A 15,621-nucleotide genomic window follows, 5' to 3' on the forward strand; every position below is an offset into this window, starting at 1 on the left:
ACTGTCATAAACAACAAAATACGCTGTTAATTGAAAATTACATCGAAAAAAACATAGCTGATACATTTACTACTACACCTAATTTGCATTTTGTGTTTTTATCAAAAATAGCTGGTATATTGCAAATGTTTTTTTTTAATCTTGTCATAGACTATTTTAAAATGGCTGAAAATGGGAAAAAAACTCTTATATACAGGGTTGTAAATAATTAACCAACCAATAACCAACCACCAATTTTATAAGAACATACCATTTTATTTATCCAAAAGATCTGCAGACCTTTTGTGACGATATATTGTCTCGTTTCCATTTTTTAGCATTACACGGTGTTTATCAAAGTTTTCTTATGGATTCATTAGTTGCAGCAATATAGTCTCTGTTTATTCTGCGATATTTTTTAACATGTCTCTAGGTGGCAGTATAGTGATGGAAATATATTGACAAGCATTTTTTCCTCCGTGAAAATCGTCACGTTCGCTGATCCTGGAATCTGTGTCACTAAAGCTCCTGCACACACAAATGTTGGGAGGTGTTGGTTGAAATTGTATTTGCTCTTCTATTACACAACAAGACAAGTTTTTATTACATCCAAGATCTGAGTACTATTATTCATTAAATGTCAACATTATGTGATTAAATTTTCAATAGGATGCCTTAATGCTATCTTTCATGAAATACTAACACTCGTTGAAAGCTATCTTTTTGTTATGACAGAAAACAGAAACAAATCCTGCAAAAATGTGGAAAATTAAATTTCTCCTTGTCAAATGATCCTCTCTCTCTCAGTCCACATCCATTTATATGTTGCTCTCATATGAAACTGCGGCCACTAAAGTAGAAGTTTTAATCTGCCAGAGAGATTGGAAAGTGTACACATGTTCATGAGTGCTGACATTGGCTTACTCTAAAATGAGCTTTGTTTATTTCTTTTGACCCAAATTTGTTCATTGGGTGAATGTTAAAGTGAGCTCTGACACTTATAAACAGTTGCTATAGAGAAGAAGACACAGTTAGTAGGATAATAAAGTAAAGGTTATTTTTGGTTCCCGTAACACGAGGCAGTGCAGAGAGTAATCCTGCAGCTTCAGCAGAGGTGGATAGTACATTTACAATTCAAATACAAATTTAAAGCACTAGTACTTTACTTGTGTTTTTTCCATTATATGCCAATTCATACTTTTACTCCACAACAGTTCAGGGAGAAATATTGTAGTTTTTACTCCATCACATTTAACAGCTTTAGCAAGTTTGCAGATAAAAAAATTTATTTACCTCCCCAACATATGATAAAATATAAAACAGCGTATGAAATCATAATAACTGGCTCCACCTTAACCACCTACAACACAAATAACTGCTTCAGTAATACATTTCTGCACAGAGTACTTTTAATGTGATACTTTAAGTAGATTTTGGTAATAATACTTAGCCTATGAGTTTCGCATTTTCAATGCAGGACTTATACTTGTAATGTAATTTTTCCAGTGTGGCAAGTAAAACTTTTAGTATTCTGGAAAATACAACAAGTTGTCATTCTAATTAATTATCGGCATAAAGTCTCCTCTAAATATTATTGTAGAATTGGTACAGACAAAAGGAAAGGTCAAAAAACTGGGGTTTTTGCAAAACACTCATTCAAACCTTTCTGTCCATCCCCATCTAGTCCCCACTGTGTACTATGAATGGTTTCTATTAACCACAGCTGTGAAATATACAAAATACAGTGCAAATCCATTTAGAAAGAGATATAGTACGATGATATGATGGAAAACAAAGCAGCTTCAATTTAACGCCTTTATAGAAAGTTAACTACAAAACATACTTTAAAAATGTAAAATAACCTCTTCTGTCACTGAAAAATACCTGTTTATTTCTCATGCATACCAGGGTCTCAAAAATGTCCCCTTTCACCTCAGAGCTCAGTCCCGTTGGGCAGAAGGTGACAGCAGCAGATAACCTGTTCCCATGTTTTGCCTGCTTTTCATATCCTTCATCAGGACAAGGATTCTTAAATACAAATTTCAAACAAGGTCTTAATGAAGTCCAGGCTTTTGGAATAGAAACAAATTGACCTGACGTTATCTGGTGTTGGCTAGCTGTAGGAAATCCAGCCCAGATGTGAGGGACACTTGATTGTTTCATTTTTTAAGAGTCACTATCAGTCAACTGACCGATGAAAAACATTCTCACACATGGCAAAGGAATGAATCAGTTACTGAAGCATTAATGGACAATTCATGTGAATATGGATGTGTGTGTGTGTGTCTGTGTGTGTTTGATAGGCAGGACACAGTGATACTTTAATTTTAAATGGATACACATTGATCCACAAGATTAAGGCAGGTGTTGTATCATGTAACTGTTTTGCTAAATGAACATGTTTATTTGTTCTCAGCATTCAAACAGTGAGTAATATTTTCAAGGTAGGTTTATACCTTCAGGCAGACAGACTGAGTGTGGTGTTACAAGAGGCTGGTGCTGCACCATGACAGTTGTTGGGTTCACTCAAGTTCAGTTGGAAATGGGACCCTTATGTACATAACAGACTTGACCGACGACAATGGCTCCTCTGCCCAAAGTGGATGGAGATGAAGTGGTCTGCCAGGAAGCCCAGGCAGCAAAGCTAGACTGATGGTCAGATGTTTGTTCTAGTCTGTATGGAAAAAAGCCACAATGTTTACAAAATCCAGGACAGAGAGTGGGCCAAGCCAGCTCACTAGGGGAATTCAAAACACTGTATCCCAAGAGGGCACCTTGAGGAGAAAAAACACTGCTGTCCATAAATGGGTAAAGCCAGGAGTGAGGGTATTATTGGGAATAATAGAGCTCCTGGCTGTACTCTGCAGCTGCGGAGGACTGAAAGGATTCATTTAGATTGACTATCAAATGAATCAACCCTATTAACCTCGATCAACCGTATTCTAACTTCTAATCATTTTCATTCTTCATGCAACCTGTGCATCAGGTTAGCTCGCGGCGGTAAAGCAGCGACTGTCTGAGATTTATGCTTGGCTGTGTTGTAAAAGATGTGGCTCTATGATAATAAATCAATACAGCCTAGTGCTCAGACAGAAGTCTCTTGAGAGTGTAAACATTTCTCTCACACTATTTCCCAGTGTAAGTGTTGGAGTACTGAAGAGACAGTGAAAGGTGAAAGGATTCTTATTCCTGGCTTTTATCCTGCCAACAGTCATCAAATGTCAAATGAGCTCATAGCTGCATTCATAAAGAGGAAGGAGGAAGGGTCCAACTTGAAATGTAAAGTCATATAGAGGAGAGTTGGATAGATAGCTACTACATACTGTATGTATGTATGCACAGGCTACAAGGCCTAAATAGCTCTAGTAGCCTTTATAGTTTAGTTGAAGCATAATAAAGCTTATTTTCTGAAGTGAAAAATTGAACTGAACTCAATTTCAAACTTCATCATTTCAAAAATGCTCTTACAAGATGTTATTAAACCTTCTTTCGTCCACCTGAACTAATTTTTCATCTCTAATGTGATGATTCCCACAGTGCTCTCACTAAACAAATGGTTTCCTTTGTCATTATTAAAGGACAGCTGAGAAATCTCTCCAGCTTCGTGCGCTCAGAGCAAGCATCCAGTGAAAGAGACAAAAATACACAGGGGTCCAGTTTCATCACAGTCTAAAAATAAGACAATTTAAGTGGTCTAACAAGCATCAAAAATGGACAATTTTCAGAAACATCAAACACAGGCATTGCATGCTATCACTCATATCTCATATCCTGTGGTGGGACTGACATTTACACCCCGGGTCTGAGAAACTAAAGCCTCATTATCTAAACTCCCTGCCAAGCAGATGCCTCATTTAGTTCATGTGACTCTGTTTTCTCTCTTTCTTTTTTTTCTGACTATATGTGGACACAATGACTTAGCTAAAAGCCCCAATCTTAGATGAACGTACAGTCCGTACACAGTGAGATTAGCCTCTCCACCCAGAGATTGCCTCACTGATTCTCTACACTTGTCAAGGATTAGTACTGTCCAAATACAGTTAATAGCACATGAGAAATTTCTCTCCCCTGGAAAAGCATTTGAATCAAGCGGCCTTCTCGGATAAATCTGACATTCCTGACTTCCATTATTCACAATCTGAACAAAACCACACAGCTTACAGTAAAATGAAATATGTCCTTACAAATCTGAGGAACAAACTCTTGGCTCTGCCCCAGTAGCCAATATTTTATTTATATCAAATGCATATTTTGACCTGTCGCATCTGCCCTTCACATGTTTGAGGACCCACTGACAGGAAGCTTGGGAAGCGCCTGCCAAAGCAACTGTGACACATATGCATACTGAAGACCATGATATACTTATCATTACAGCATGGAGTGAGAATGCATTACAAATGGTCTTCATTACATGATGTGATTAGGAGGAAGATAAATTGGAATGTAATAATAGGATTACAAGAAGACATACATTCTGTAGCTCTCACATTTTGTGGCTTTTCATGACTGATTTCTAAGTGTTACGACTAATTCTGCTTATATTATGAAGTAGAAATATTTTACCATTCCCTCACGCGTTATGATTATCATCTACTATCTCAGACACCATCTACTGAGAGGTACATCCTCACAATCCTCCTCTCGCTCTGTTTTTTTTTTTTTTTTTCACCTGTTTCCCCCTCAAAGCGTCTCGCTCCTCATTTCTCTCACGGACTTGCTTTTCACTAAGCAGCTCTATCAGTTCCCCCTCCCTCCTCTTCTCCCTCCCACCTTACCTCCTCCTCTCACTGTCACTGTGCTTCACAAACTGAAGTGGATCTTTTTTACACTCTCTCCTGTCTCTCCTTTCACTATTTACTCTCAGGACGCGATGAGGTTAACAGCACTGTGCGTATGTGGGACCCTGCTGGCCTTTTTGAGCCTCTCTTGGACCACAGCAGACTCTGGTGAAGGAGACCTCCTGGGGGCTAAGGGATTTGGGCCCTGCACTGCAACTCTGCAAATTGAGGGGCTGTGCAGAGAGGGGCAGGATGAGAACACATGCCCCTACCTCTTCAGTCTGCCACCGTTGACTGTTCATTTGCCAAAGCAGCTCGGAGAACTGGAGAAGATCATGACGGATCTGCAGAAGCTGAAGGACAATGTGGATCAACTGAGGAAGATGTGTGCAGATTGTACAGTAAGCCAAACTGAGAGAGAGTGTGGAAGGCAAAGAGAAAGAGAGCATGTGAAACTGAATGAAGGTACATATGGACCTGAGGATGAGAGTAACTGGGCGAATGAGAGAAATCCTGACAGACTAAAAGATTTTAGACAGGAGTGTGGAACAGACAGTGTTAAAGTGGAAAAGATTATGGAAGGAGATGGTAACACTGATTCAGAAAAAGGAACAATTCTGGAAGAGAGAGAGAGAAAGAAATGGGAAGCAGAAAGAGAGAGCTATGAAGGGGTCATAAAAGAAAATGAGAAAGCAGAAACCTTAAAAGAAGTGGCAGGAAAAGATGGAAAAACTCAGACAAAGGGGGCAAAAGGAAAGGACGAATTGGGGCAGTTAGAGAAGCCAACTGCTGGTGGAAATGAGAGAATAGTGGGTATGATGAGAGAGAGGGTTGAAAAAAATAACAGAGAGACAGAGACAGAAAGAAATAAAGAAAAAGGTAGAAAATGGGATTCAAAGGGAGATCCAGACGATAACTTGGAGAATGGAAAAGAAAGAGAGACGACCACTAATATAAAAAATAAGGAAAAAACAGAAGAAAGTGACCATCATGTGTGGCGAGATGAAACAAAGGAAACAGACGAAAAGACCCGAACTGAAGAAGACAGGGGGAGTGATGGAACAAAGATGTCTGAGGACCATGATGAGCATATAAATAAGGAGCAGGAGCAGCACAAGGAGGACAGGAAAAAGAAAATAGAAAACAGAATAAAAGGGGAGCGAAATAATGAGAAACCAAAACAGACTGAAAGCATCAGGCATGCAGGAAAAGAGAAAACTGTAAAAGAGGGGAAGGGGGAGGAGAAGGACAGGGAGACAGGCAAGGAGATCAAAACAGAAGGAGAAAAAGTGGTCCAGAGTGTACAGAGAGACAGTGATGGAGAATTAACATCAAACAAAGCAACTGAAAGGACAGACTTTGTTTCATTCAGCCCGACTCCTCAATCCTCCATAAGTTTAGCTCCGAGACATGACTCTATGGACTCAAACGAAGCTACAATTCTTACGTCATCTCTTCCATCTCCTCCTTTGTCCAGTTCACATTTGATACCAGATGTCACTCAAGGGATGACGGTAGCCGCTAATGGACTACTAACCCTAAGCACAGAAGGTGTAGCAGCGGGCATTTCTGAGCACCCTCACCCCGATGCAGAGGCAGGCTTTAGGGCCACAAGTAGGTCAACAACAGCCACAGTAAGGTCATTGGGTGGCCCCGGACAACAGATAACCAGTACGACTACTAGGTTCACCTCTACAACTAGTCCAAGTCCAAGTCCAGGCTTCCAGGATCAAGTTAGCTCAACTACAGCAACTACAACCAGCACAACTCCCAGTCAGAATTTGTACACAACTACATTCCCAGGAGTTGCAGATGGCAGCCGTTGGACAGCTAAAACGAACATTGGCTCAAACACTAAGATGGTCTTGAAACCTCTACCAGGTCGAGGAGCAAAGCCCGGTGAAAAGTATAAACCTGGAATGAAGCCTGAAGCAGACCGAAAACTAAAAAATCCTAAGAATGACCGTAAACAAACAAAACACAACCAAAAGCAGAGGCCTTCTCACCAAAAACCCGCAGCTGACCAGAAACCCAAACCTGGCAAAGACCCTCAACAGGTCCAAATTCCAAAACCTGACCAGAGAGTATCACCTGATAATTTAACTACTGATCAAAATTTGAAAAACAAAACAATACCTAAGCGTGACCAAGACCGTACAACTGTTCAGAACAATTTATTTGATCAAAAGCCAAAATCTCATCAGAAGTCTATACCTCCTGTCCAGAGACCTAGATCTCATCAAAGACCTGTAACTGTAAACACAACCGGTTCTGATACAGATCCTCTGACTGGCCGAGAGCCTGAATCTGTTGAAATCACAACTGTTCATCAAAACTCCAAACACGAGAAAAAGCTGCATCATCGTCTCAAAACAAACAAGCCTGAGCAAAAGCAAAACCCTGAGAAAAAGCCAAAAAGTGAAGAAAAAGCAAAACCTGATCAAAGGTCTGAACCTAACCAGTATTTCACACCTGTCCAAGAGCCTGAATCTGAAAGTGATAACCAAAAGTCTGTAACAGAATTAATGGGAAGTTCTTACGAAAATACTTCTCCTGAGCCTAAATCTTACCAAGTCTCAACACTTGGACAAAAGCTTACACTTGATCGTATTAATATTACCCCTGATCAAAAGCCTGAACCCAGCCAGAACATTCTTATTCTTAACCAAAACCCTAAACCTGGCCATGAACCTTACCAAAAACATCCAGAGCCCACAACAGGCCAAAAGACTGAACCAAATTTGAACCCTAAACCTGGCCAAGCACCACAAACAAATCAGGGCCTTAAAACACGTCAGCCTGGCCAAATGCCTAATCCCAACCCAAAATCTGTGCCTGATGAAATCCCTGAGGCAGAATCCAACAAAACATCCAAACCAAGGCCTCCCCCTGGACATAGACCACCAATTACACCTACTCTCAAGCCAGGAGCAACATCTGTTCAAAGGCTAAAACCAGCGGTGCAACTAAAGCCAAGCCCAAAGACCAAAGCAGATTTAGATCCTCCTCATATCAGCGGGACTACTTCAGATGGCATCCAAAATTCTCAAACTGACATGCCACCTACATCTGGTCCCATAAAACAGACTGCTGTCACTCTGGGTGCAAAGACTTCCAGCAGCCTGGAGACTCGACCCTTCCCTCTCCTTCACACTCTCCCTGAAGGCTTCACGATGAGCCCAAACAGCAGGATTACGTCTGATCTGAGGCCACAAACAGCCGGTCAACCATCATCGATCCCAATGACAACAAGACCAAACAAAATCATCCGTGGGATCCTCCCAAGTGTTATCCCTAGCACCACTCCAGGATCCACAAAGCTAAATCTAGCTTCTAATACTGACACCGGCTTACAAGCTAAGATACCTCACAATGTGGAGGAAACAGCGCCCAAACAAACTCCAGATCCAGGGAAAATGATGATTCCAGTCCCTTCCCCCAGTGCACAAACTGACTTCTTCAGGTCAACAACCCCTGCCACCTCTGGCTTCAAGCCCTCCGCTGCTGAGTCTTCCACTCCCAGTACACGTGAGCTGCGTGTGAAAATCAACCAGGTGGCTGCTTTCATCAATAACAGCTTGAGTCCAAGTGGACCATCACTGGATAGGCGTCCAAAAGAGCACCCTGAGTACAACCAGGGAGGCAACAGGCCTGACCGCAAACTGCCAACACGGATACCATTTAAAGGCAAGACAAATTATTTCATGCTGTCACAGAGCAGATCAAGTTTTGTCTTTGTGTGCATACGATGTATGGTAGCAAATAACACTGATTTGATTTTAATCTTGCTTTATGTAGGCTATTAATATTCACTACACAAAATAGATGAATACAAATGAATTTTAGCTTGAAAACGACTAAAGAACTGCTGTGCATTAGTATTATAGGTGCCTTCATTGCATTTCTCACTAAAAAGGCAAATGGGTATAACCGGAGCTGAAAGGATTTTCAGTAAGAGGCTCACATGTAAGCTCTAATGACTCTCATGTAAAGAATCATAATATAATTATATGGTGTGTGAGATCATCTTTGTGCTATACATCACAGCTATTATTTGTCAAAGGAGGAATTTGCATACTTGTGCATAATGTGTGTGTGAGGGATAAAACCACAAGTATGCATAGACTAACTGCTTAAAAACCTCTTTCAGTGCAGCTGTCTTACAGTAAGTGAATAATTTAGCACCAAATCAATCTTATCGATTCTTGAGTTTGAGTTTATGAGTTTGACACTTGAGCTCAAACACTGTATATGAATCAATCAAACAACTAACAGCCTGCTAATCATGCAGTAACAGATGTAGGTCAAGAAGATTCCCATATCCCATTTGTTCAACTCATTCTTTACAGACTACATCACACTGTACACCTGTGTTTAATCAAAGCAGTTAACTCATTTGATCTTTACTACTTACTTTTTTTTAATTTAAAATTTTATACGTGTATCTACTGTGGAGGATCACCTAGAAAGGCTCCAAAAACACTCAATCTTTTATGGTGGAAAAGTAGTTCTGCACTGACCTGTTGCACTTGTGACCTCACCCAACACATTTCACGGCTGCATCCCAGCTGCAGTGATAATTTCACCTGCATTATATGAGAAGAAGCAGGACTTTAGTTAGTTCATTTCCTCCATGAGGAAGGGCTAGTTTGCTTTTGGAGGAATTTGAGACAAAAAAAAAAGTTTTCATAATCCTTTTCTTCCAATTTCCCTTTTCTGCAGTCACCACGGTGAAAAGAGACTGCTCAGACCACCTGCTCCGAGGAGAAACAAAAAGCGGAGTGTACCAAGTGACCCCTGACATCCGTAGCAAAACCTTCCCAGTGTTCTGTGACATGGAGCTGGGTGGAGGAGGATGGACCCTCGTGCAGCGCCGTCTGGACGGCAGCGTGAGCTTCAACCGCACCTGGGCTGAGTACCGATCAGGCTTCGGGGAGCTGGACGGAGGAGAGTTTTGGCTGGGTAACAATATGATCCACCTGCTGACCCGGGACAGGGACATGGTGCTGCGGGTGGAGCTGGAGGATTTTGACGCAGTGATGGAGTATGCAGAGTACGAGCAGTTCAAGGTGGCAAGTGAGCGTCTGCGCTACAGGCTGACAGTAGGAGGTTACTCTGGTACCGCGGGTGATGCTCTCCGCTTCAGCAAAACTTATGATCACAACAACAGGCCGTTCACCACCCCGGACAGGGACAATGACCGCTATCCTTCCGGGAACTGCGGGGCCTACTACAGCTCCGGCTGGTGGTTTGATGCCTGCATGGCTGCAAACCTCAACGGGAGATACTACGTGGGAACGTACACTGGAGTCCGGGATGGGATTTTCTGGGGGACGTGGCATAACATATCGACAGAGTATTACCCCACCAGTGACAGACGGTCTTTTAAAACTGTCAGGATGATGATCAGACCAAAAGGCTTTGCACCATGAGCTGCGAGTCTGTCTGGGCATGTTTGAAAACAAAATTAACACAAAGGGTGTAACTGCTAACTCCAACCATAAGCTCCTGAGGTGCCCCTTTCAGTTTTAATAAAACCTATCATAATCTCCGCACAGTTGTTGTTCACCATTTACACAATACTGCCGCCTTGTGGTGGTTGATTTTGCAATAGCCTACTGGTTTGTATACAACTTAATGACAATAACTGAGGATGTACATAGTTAAGGCTGTAGTCCTTGTTACATAGTATCTTTTTTTAAATAACCGTTTAATATTAATATATCATAACGTTGTTATTTTTCTTTATATGAGAGGAATTTGTTCAGTGACGACAGAGAGAAATCCTCTTGTTATTTTTCTAGTCTGAATCTGACAGGTATGAAGCACAGAGACGGATGTTTTTTTATTACAGTACTGGAAAGCCAATTGATGTTGATTGAAGCTGTTTGGGATGTTTTATAATAAAGTTCGTTTTGTTAAGATAAATAAAATAAATTTACATAAATGATTTGTATTCGTTTGTTTTGCCTGCTGAAATTAGCTGCAAATTAAAGTACAAAATGATCAATAGACTTAATAACAATTACATATTTATATCAACATTAGACAATGAGTCGATTGAGCAGATTTACTTTATAGAAAACTATAGAAACCCAATTCAGTCAGTGGAGCTTTGGAGGCGCATAAATGCAAGTGCAGGACACAAATTCCCTACAGCCTTTGCGGAAAGAATGACGACACATGCAACTTGCTTAAATAGGCCTTCTGATTGGACAAAACTAGAAGGGGACGGCGCTATGTTTATGCAAGATTCTACATCCGGTCTATCAAGATGACTACAGTGACGCTGAATGAGACCGGAAGTAAAAGAGTTTGCTTTCAACATAAAAGCAAAAAAAAAAAACCTGTGAAGGGATAAGGTGTTGGTACTATATTGAGCTGTAAAGATTACTTGATTAATTGGTTTGTTGATCTTATCTTCAGTGCAGTATTTCTATACAACAGGGTGAAAAACAAGGAACTCCTCAGTGCTTGTTATGTGTTGTTTGCAAGCCTGGATTATCAACTGGCCATACTGGGCAACTAAAGCTTTCTGCCCCACTGCAGTTCTTGGATGCAGAAATATCCAGACTTTTAGTGTACCAACATTTTTTTTGCTAAATAAATTGAAAATTTCTTTGGTAATATGCACTTAAATTGCACAATATCAACGGATGTGATAAGGGCCTTACAGTGGGCTCTGATTTAGCAAACGTGTGGACAGGTGGTATTTCAGTTTAGAGAATCTGTACATGTTGCACAAAGCAGGGCGGGAATGTGGGGTTATTACCTTGAAAATGTTTTCATTACAGAAAATAAACCAAGGCCATGGAAGTTCAGATTGAAAATCGAATTATTTATGGTTAAATAGTTTACTGTGTGAACATGCTAAGAAAAGGTCTAAATTATGTCCAATATGAAAAAAAAATTAACAAAAAATTCAATTTGCTAAAAATACACCAAATATATATTTTTTTCACACCTCCTTTATACTCTCCACTTTTCATTTATCTTTTCTTTTAGATCACTTACTATTACAAGCACTGGAAGAACACACTGCAGCATCTGGCTGCTTTAACACTTGCTTGTGTTAGTAATAGTGATGTTGCAAATTGTAATTGTCGCTTTTAGTGTGAAAGCTCATACCGGAAGTCCGGTCTTGTTGTATAAGTGTATCACAAGTTTGACAGTGTTATGATAGTCCATATCGACTGAATGGCAGCGTTTCTAATTCAGAGCTCAGCCGGTCAGCGGGGATGTGTCGGACTTCTCCGCTGCTGGTCCCTCACAGTCAGCCCCAGGACTCTCAAGACCCCCCGGTGCCCGCTGCACACTTCACGGTCCTTCTACAGCTCTGCCCCCGCGAAGTCTCCAGCACATGTAGAGGTAAACCAGCCTCTCAAGCAGTGGGCTCTGGAGGTGAGCCCCTTCTGCACGGTGCGGGCACAGCTGGCCTGTAGCATCTCCATCCGCCCGCTTGACCTGCACGCCTTCCCGGAGGCTGACCGAGCCTTGATAACAGTCCACGGAACAGACGCCGAGCAGCAGGAGGTGGATCTGGATCACCTACACGTTCACTACGATGATCAGAGCAAAGAGCTTCTGATCTCCGCTGAGAAGGTGAACAGTAACGTGTCGATTGATCTGGCTGCACCTATCAAAAGCAGTGAGTGTCTCCCGTGAAATGATGCGATTAAATGACAACTCAGTTGTTATAAAAGAGTTACTGTACCACATTGGATTTCATAGAAGTAACTTCACTGAACTTAGGTGTGCATGAATAATTTCAGAATGTGTATTTTGTTCAGATCTCTACATTAACACTCAAGGAAACGGCAACGTAGCAGTTAAGAAAATGGAGTGTGACATCTGCAAGGTGCAAACAGAGAGAGGCAACTGTTTGCTGCACTCTGTCAAGGTAGGTGTTGGCATGACAACATAAACTAAGGCTTATTGCAGAAAGTGCACTGATATGATACTGGTTGATATCAGCATTCCTTTGCCACTTCATACAACTTTCAAATTACCCATTTAATCACATATCATTTTCTTAAAGCGGTATTGACTAAAAAAGACTCTTCAAAAAGCATATTGGAGTCAGTATTGGCTGAAATGTGTGAAGAAAGTACGGCTTCAAAAACCAATGTCTTCTATAACTGCTTATGTCACCAAGCAAAAAAACAAAAGAAACCCCACAAGTGTTCCTACAATCTTCAGAGTGACTTCCCACTCCTGATCCTGTCACTGTTGTTTGCTGTATCTCAGGGTCATCAGGTGAAGGTGCAGTCCAATGGAGGACATGTCACAGGTGTGGGCACTATCCACGGCAATGTGGACATCAGTACATGTGGAGACAGTGTAAGGACGACAGTGTTACTACTTGTTACTTGTTGGTCTCACACTCAGCAGACATTAGGGGGCAGCAGCAGCCTGAATAAAGAATTTATCTAAATGTGTTTGAAGCACTGAGTTGTATGTTTCACTTTATGATGTGGAGATAAATCTAAGAAAAAAGTTTAAATTATACATCACCTGACTACAGCCCTGTGCCATGCTGTGTGTTCGCAGGCAGTGGATGTCAAGAAGCTCCAGGGCACCGACATGACCGTTTCAACAGAACACGGCCCACTGAAGGTCAAAGCCATCTATGCAGAGTCCAGCTGCATCTCCTCCTGCTCTGGGAGAGTACAGCTGGGGCATGTGCACGGTGAGCAAACTGCAGCATCCGTTACTCACCTATACTAAAGCAGCTACAGTATACAGTATATTCTCATCTAAATTGTTTGTGTGGTTAGTGCTGCAGCCAAACTCAAGTGCAGAGTGAAGCAATTAGCAGTGGTGGAAAGTAACTAAATAAATCTACTCAAGTAACATACTTCAATTTTGAAGTACTGCTCATATTTATACTCGACTATGCTAGACTTAACATACACATGAACACAGCAAAAATCTTTGTCTATTGGTGAATCCTGGGAGTCTTATTTAAAAAAAAAAAAAAAATGTCTTTAAAGTGGAAAAAATCAACCAGTGTGAGTGTGGTCATTTCAACTTTTTTCCAACAAACACACCATTTATATTCACTTTTTCCTGCTTGTACACACACTGGGAGGAATTTTTGGCCGCCACTGTCCACGAGCCATTGTTACGCATCTGCCTTGTTCATTTTGGTTGGGAGAACTGGCCTTTGGTATGTCAGGAATCCTGGGCTCTGATCCAACAGAGTCTATTTTAACTGCAATGTGGTTTCAATTTATCACAAATTCTGTACTGGATGTTTGTTTTGGAGGTATCTATAAAACAAGTTAGTTGAAAAAAGACTCATAGTTGGAAGTACAGATTGGATAACAAAGGCAAACAGCCCTGTCACATGAAGTGAAGAAAATCTTTCATCCAAGTTAGAATCTTCCTGTCTTCATAGAATACATGGAAACAATTATCTTGTTAACTTTGGTGAACATTCATTCCAATTCTTGTATTTTTGTAACCTGCCTACATCAGTTAATACTGACCTTGTGCTTTCAATGATTAAAAGGCAATGCCACTGTGAAGAACGTGTCTGGAGATACAGTTATAGGTAAGCAGGCTGACTGATTGCACAATGACCTACGCATGGTGTCTATCAGTGGCTGGTAAAAACAAAACAAGTGAGGCTTTTGCTTTGTTTTTGCAGATGGTTCAAATAGTTTCCTGAAGGTTTCCTCTCACAGTGGAGGCATTGATGTCTACGTAGGAGACAGTGGCAGTGCTGAACTCCACAGCCAGGAAGGTAAACACACAGTATAAGGGGAATATTCACCTTACAAACCGTTGCTGTCTTTCCTCTGTACTGTCCAATCTTTTGAGTCATTTTCTTGTTCTTAGTTCATCCCTCATTCTTCTGCCTTACGCAGGAGCAGTGTGTGTGCGTGTCCCATCCACGTTAAGAGCAGGGGTGGAACTACGTGGATCGTCGGTGGAAATCAGCCCAGAGATGGTTCTGCATGAAGTAGAAAACAACACAACCCAAGGCCAAACCACAGTTACTGGTAAGCCATCGTTTTTTCATTACAGCACATTTTACGGCAAATAAACCCTCCAAATAAATCAGCAAATAATGTTCTTATTCCTTCACATACTCTGAATATCTCCTGTATTTCTCTTAGGTTATATGAATGGAGCATCTCCAGTGGACCAGTGGGTTAAAGCTCAGGCAGACAGAGGCTCTGTAAGACTGAGGACACAAAGCTGGTTTGAGTCTCTGAAGCTGGGGAGCTGAGCTATGACTGACTGGATTTCTATTCATAATGCCGCATCACTGCACTGGGGCTTTAAACTTACAGTGCCAGATATTTACTGACTGAATGAACCTTTACCTCACTGAAGTATTTAACTCCCTGCTCAGGATATGTTGTACTTTTAATGAGGAAATTATTTCAGGTGAGGCAGGGTATTAGATGTGGGATTGAACAAGTATTTAACAAATATTCTGCATGTGTTAAAGATCACTGTACATACACTGAGTGTTGGAAGCATACTTTGTAACTTGTAGCTGCTTTGTGCTGAACTGTAAAATTGTTCTGAATGTTTATTAGAAACTGTTAGCTTGTTCAAATTATTGGCTGCTTGTGATTGTTTTTCATCTGTATGACATGTTAATACTATAAAATAAATTAGAAATGTCACACTGCAATAAATTATCTTAAAACACATTTCCCACAACCCTCTTTGCACATGCCACAAGAGCCTTATATTAGTGCACCAAATGAGCTGATGAACTGCACACGATCTACACTTGTTTCAACTAATGAGCTTCATCTCACTGGAGCATCACAGATCTTTAGATTATAGAGTTTTAACAGTTATGTCCCACATAAAACAGATCCACACACTCTTAAAATGTCCT

General features: G+C 41.0%; 2 protein-coding genes across 2 annotated transcripts; both read left to right on the top strand.

The window, feature by feature from the left end:
• The first annotated feature begins 8,956 nt into the window (after positions 1-8,956).
• LOC111671249 (fibroleukin-like) lies at positions 8,957-10,704 on the top strand. The gene has a single exon (XM_023428328.2). The coding sequence runs from the start codon at positions 9,593-9,595 to the stop codon at positions 10,187-10,189; it is 597 nt and encodes a 198-aa protein (XP_023284096.2). The 5' UTR covers positions 8,957-9,592; the 3' UTR covers positions 10,190-10,704.
• A 1,193-nt stretch (positions 10,705-11,897) lies between these two features.
• On the top strand, positions 11,898-15,427 carry fam185a (family with sequence similarity 185 member A). The gene is made up of 8 exons (XM_023428301.2): positions 11,898-12,405; positions 12,548-12,657; positions 13,005-13,097; positions 13,308-13,446; positions 14,272-14,313; positions 14,410-14,505; positions 14,630-14,764; positions 14,882-15,427. The coding sequence occupies exons 1-8, from the start codon at positions 11,955-11,957 to the stop codon at positions 14,992-14,994; spliced, it is 1,179 nt and encodes a 392-aa protein (XP_023284069.1). The 5' UTR covers positions 11,898-11,954; the 3' UTR covers positions 14,995-15,427.
• Positions 15,428-15,621: the final 194 nt, after the last annotated feature.

Source organism: Seriola lalandi, unplaced genomic scaffold (assembly GCF_002814215.2).
Source record: "Seriola lalandi dorsalis isolate HSWRI2012SDOR001 ecotype SW California unplaced genomic scaffold, Sedor1 jcf7180002054873, whole genome shotgun sequence".
Classification (NCBI taxonomy): domain Eukaryota; kingdom Metazoa; phylum Chordata; class Actinopteri; order Carangiformes; family Carangidae; genus Seriola; species Seriola lalandi.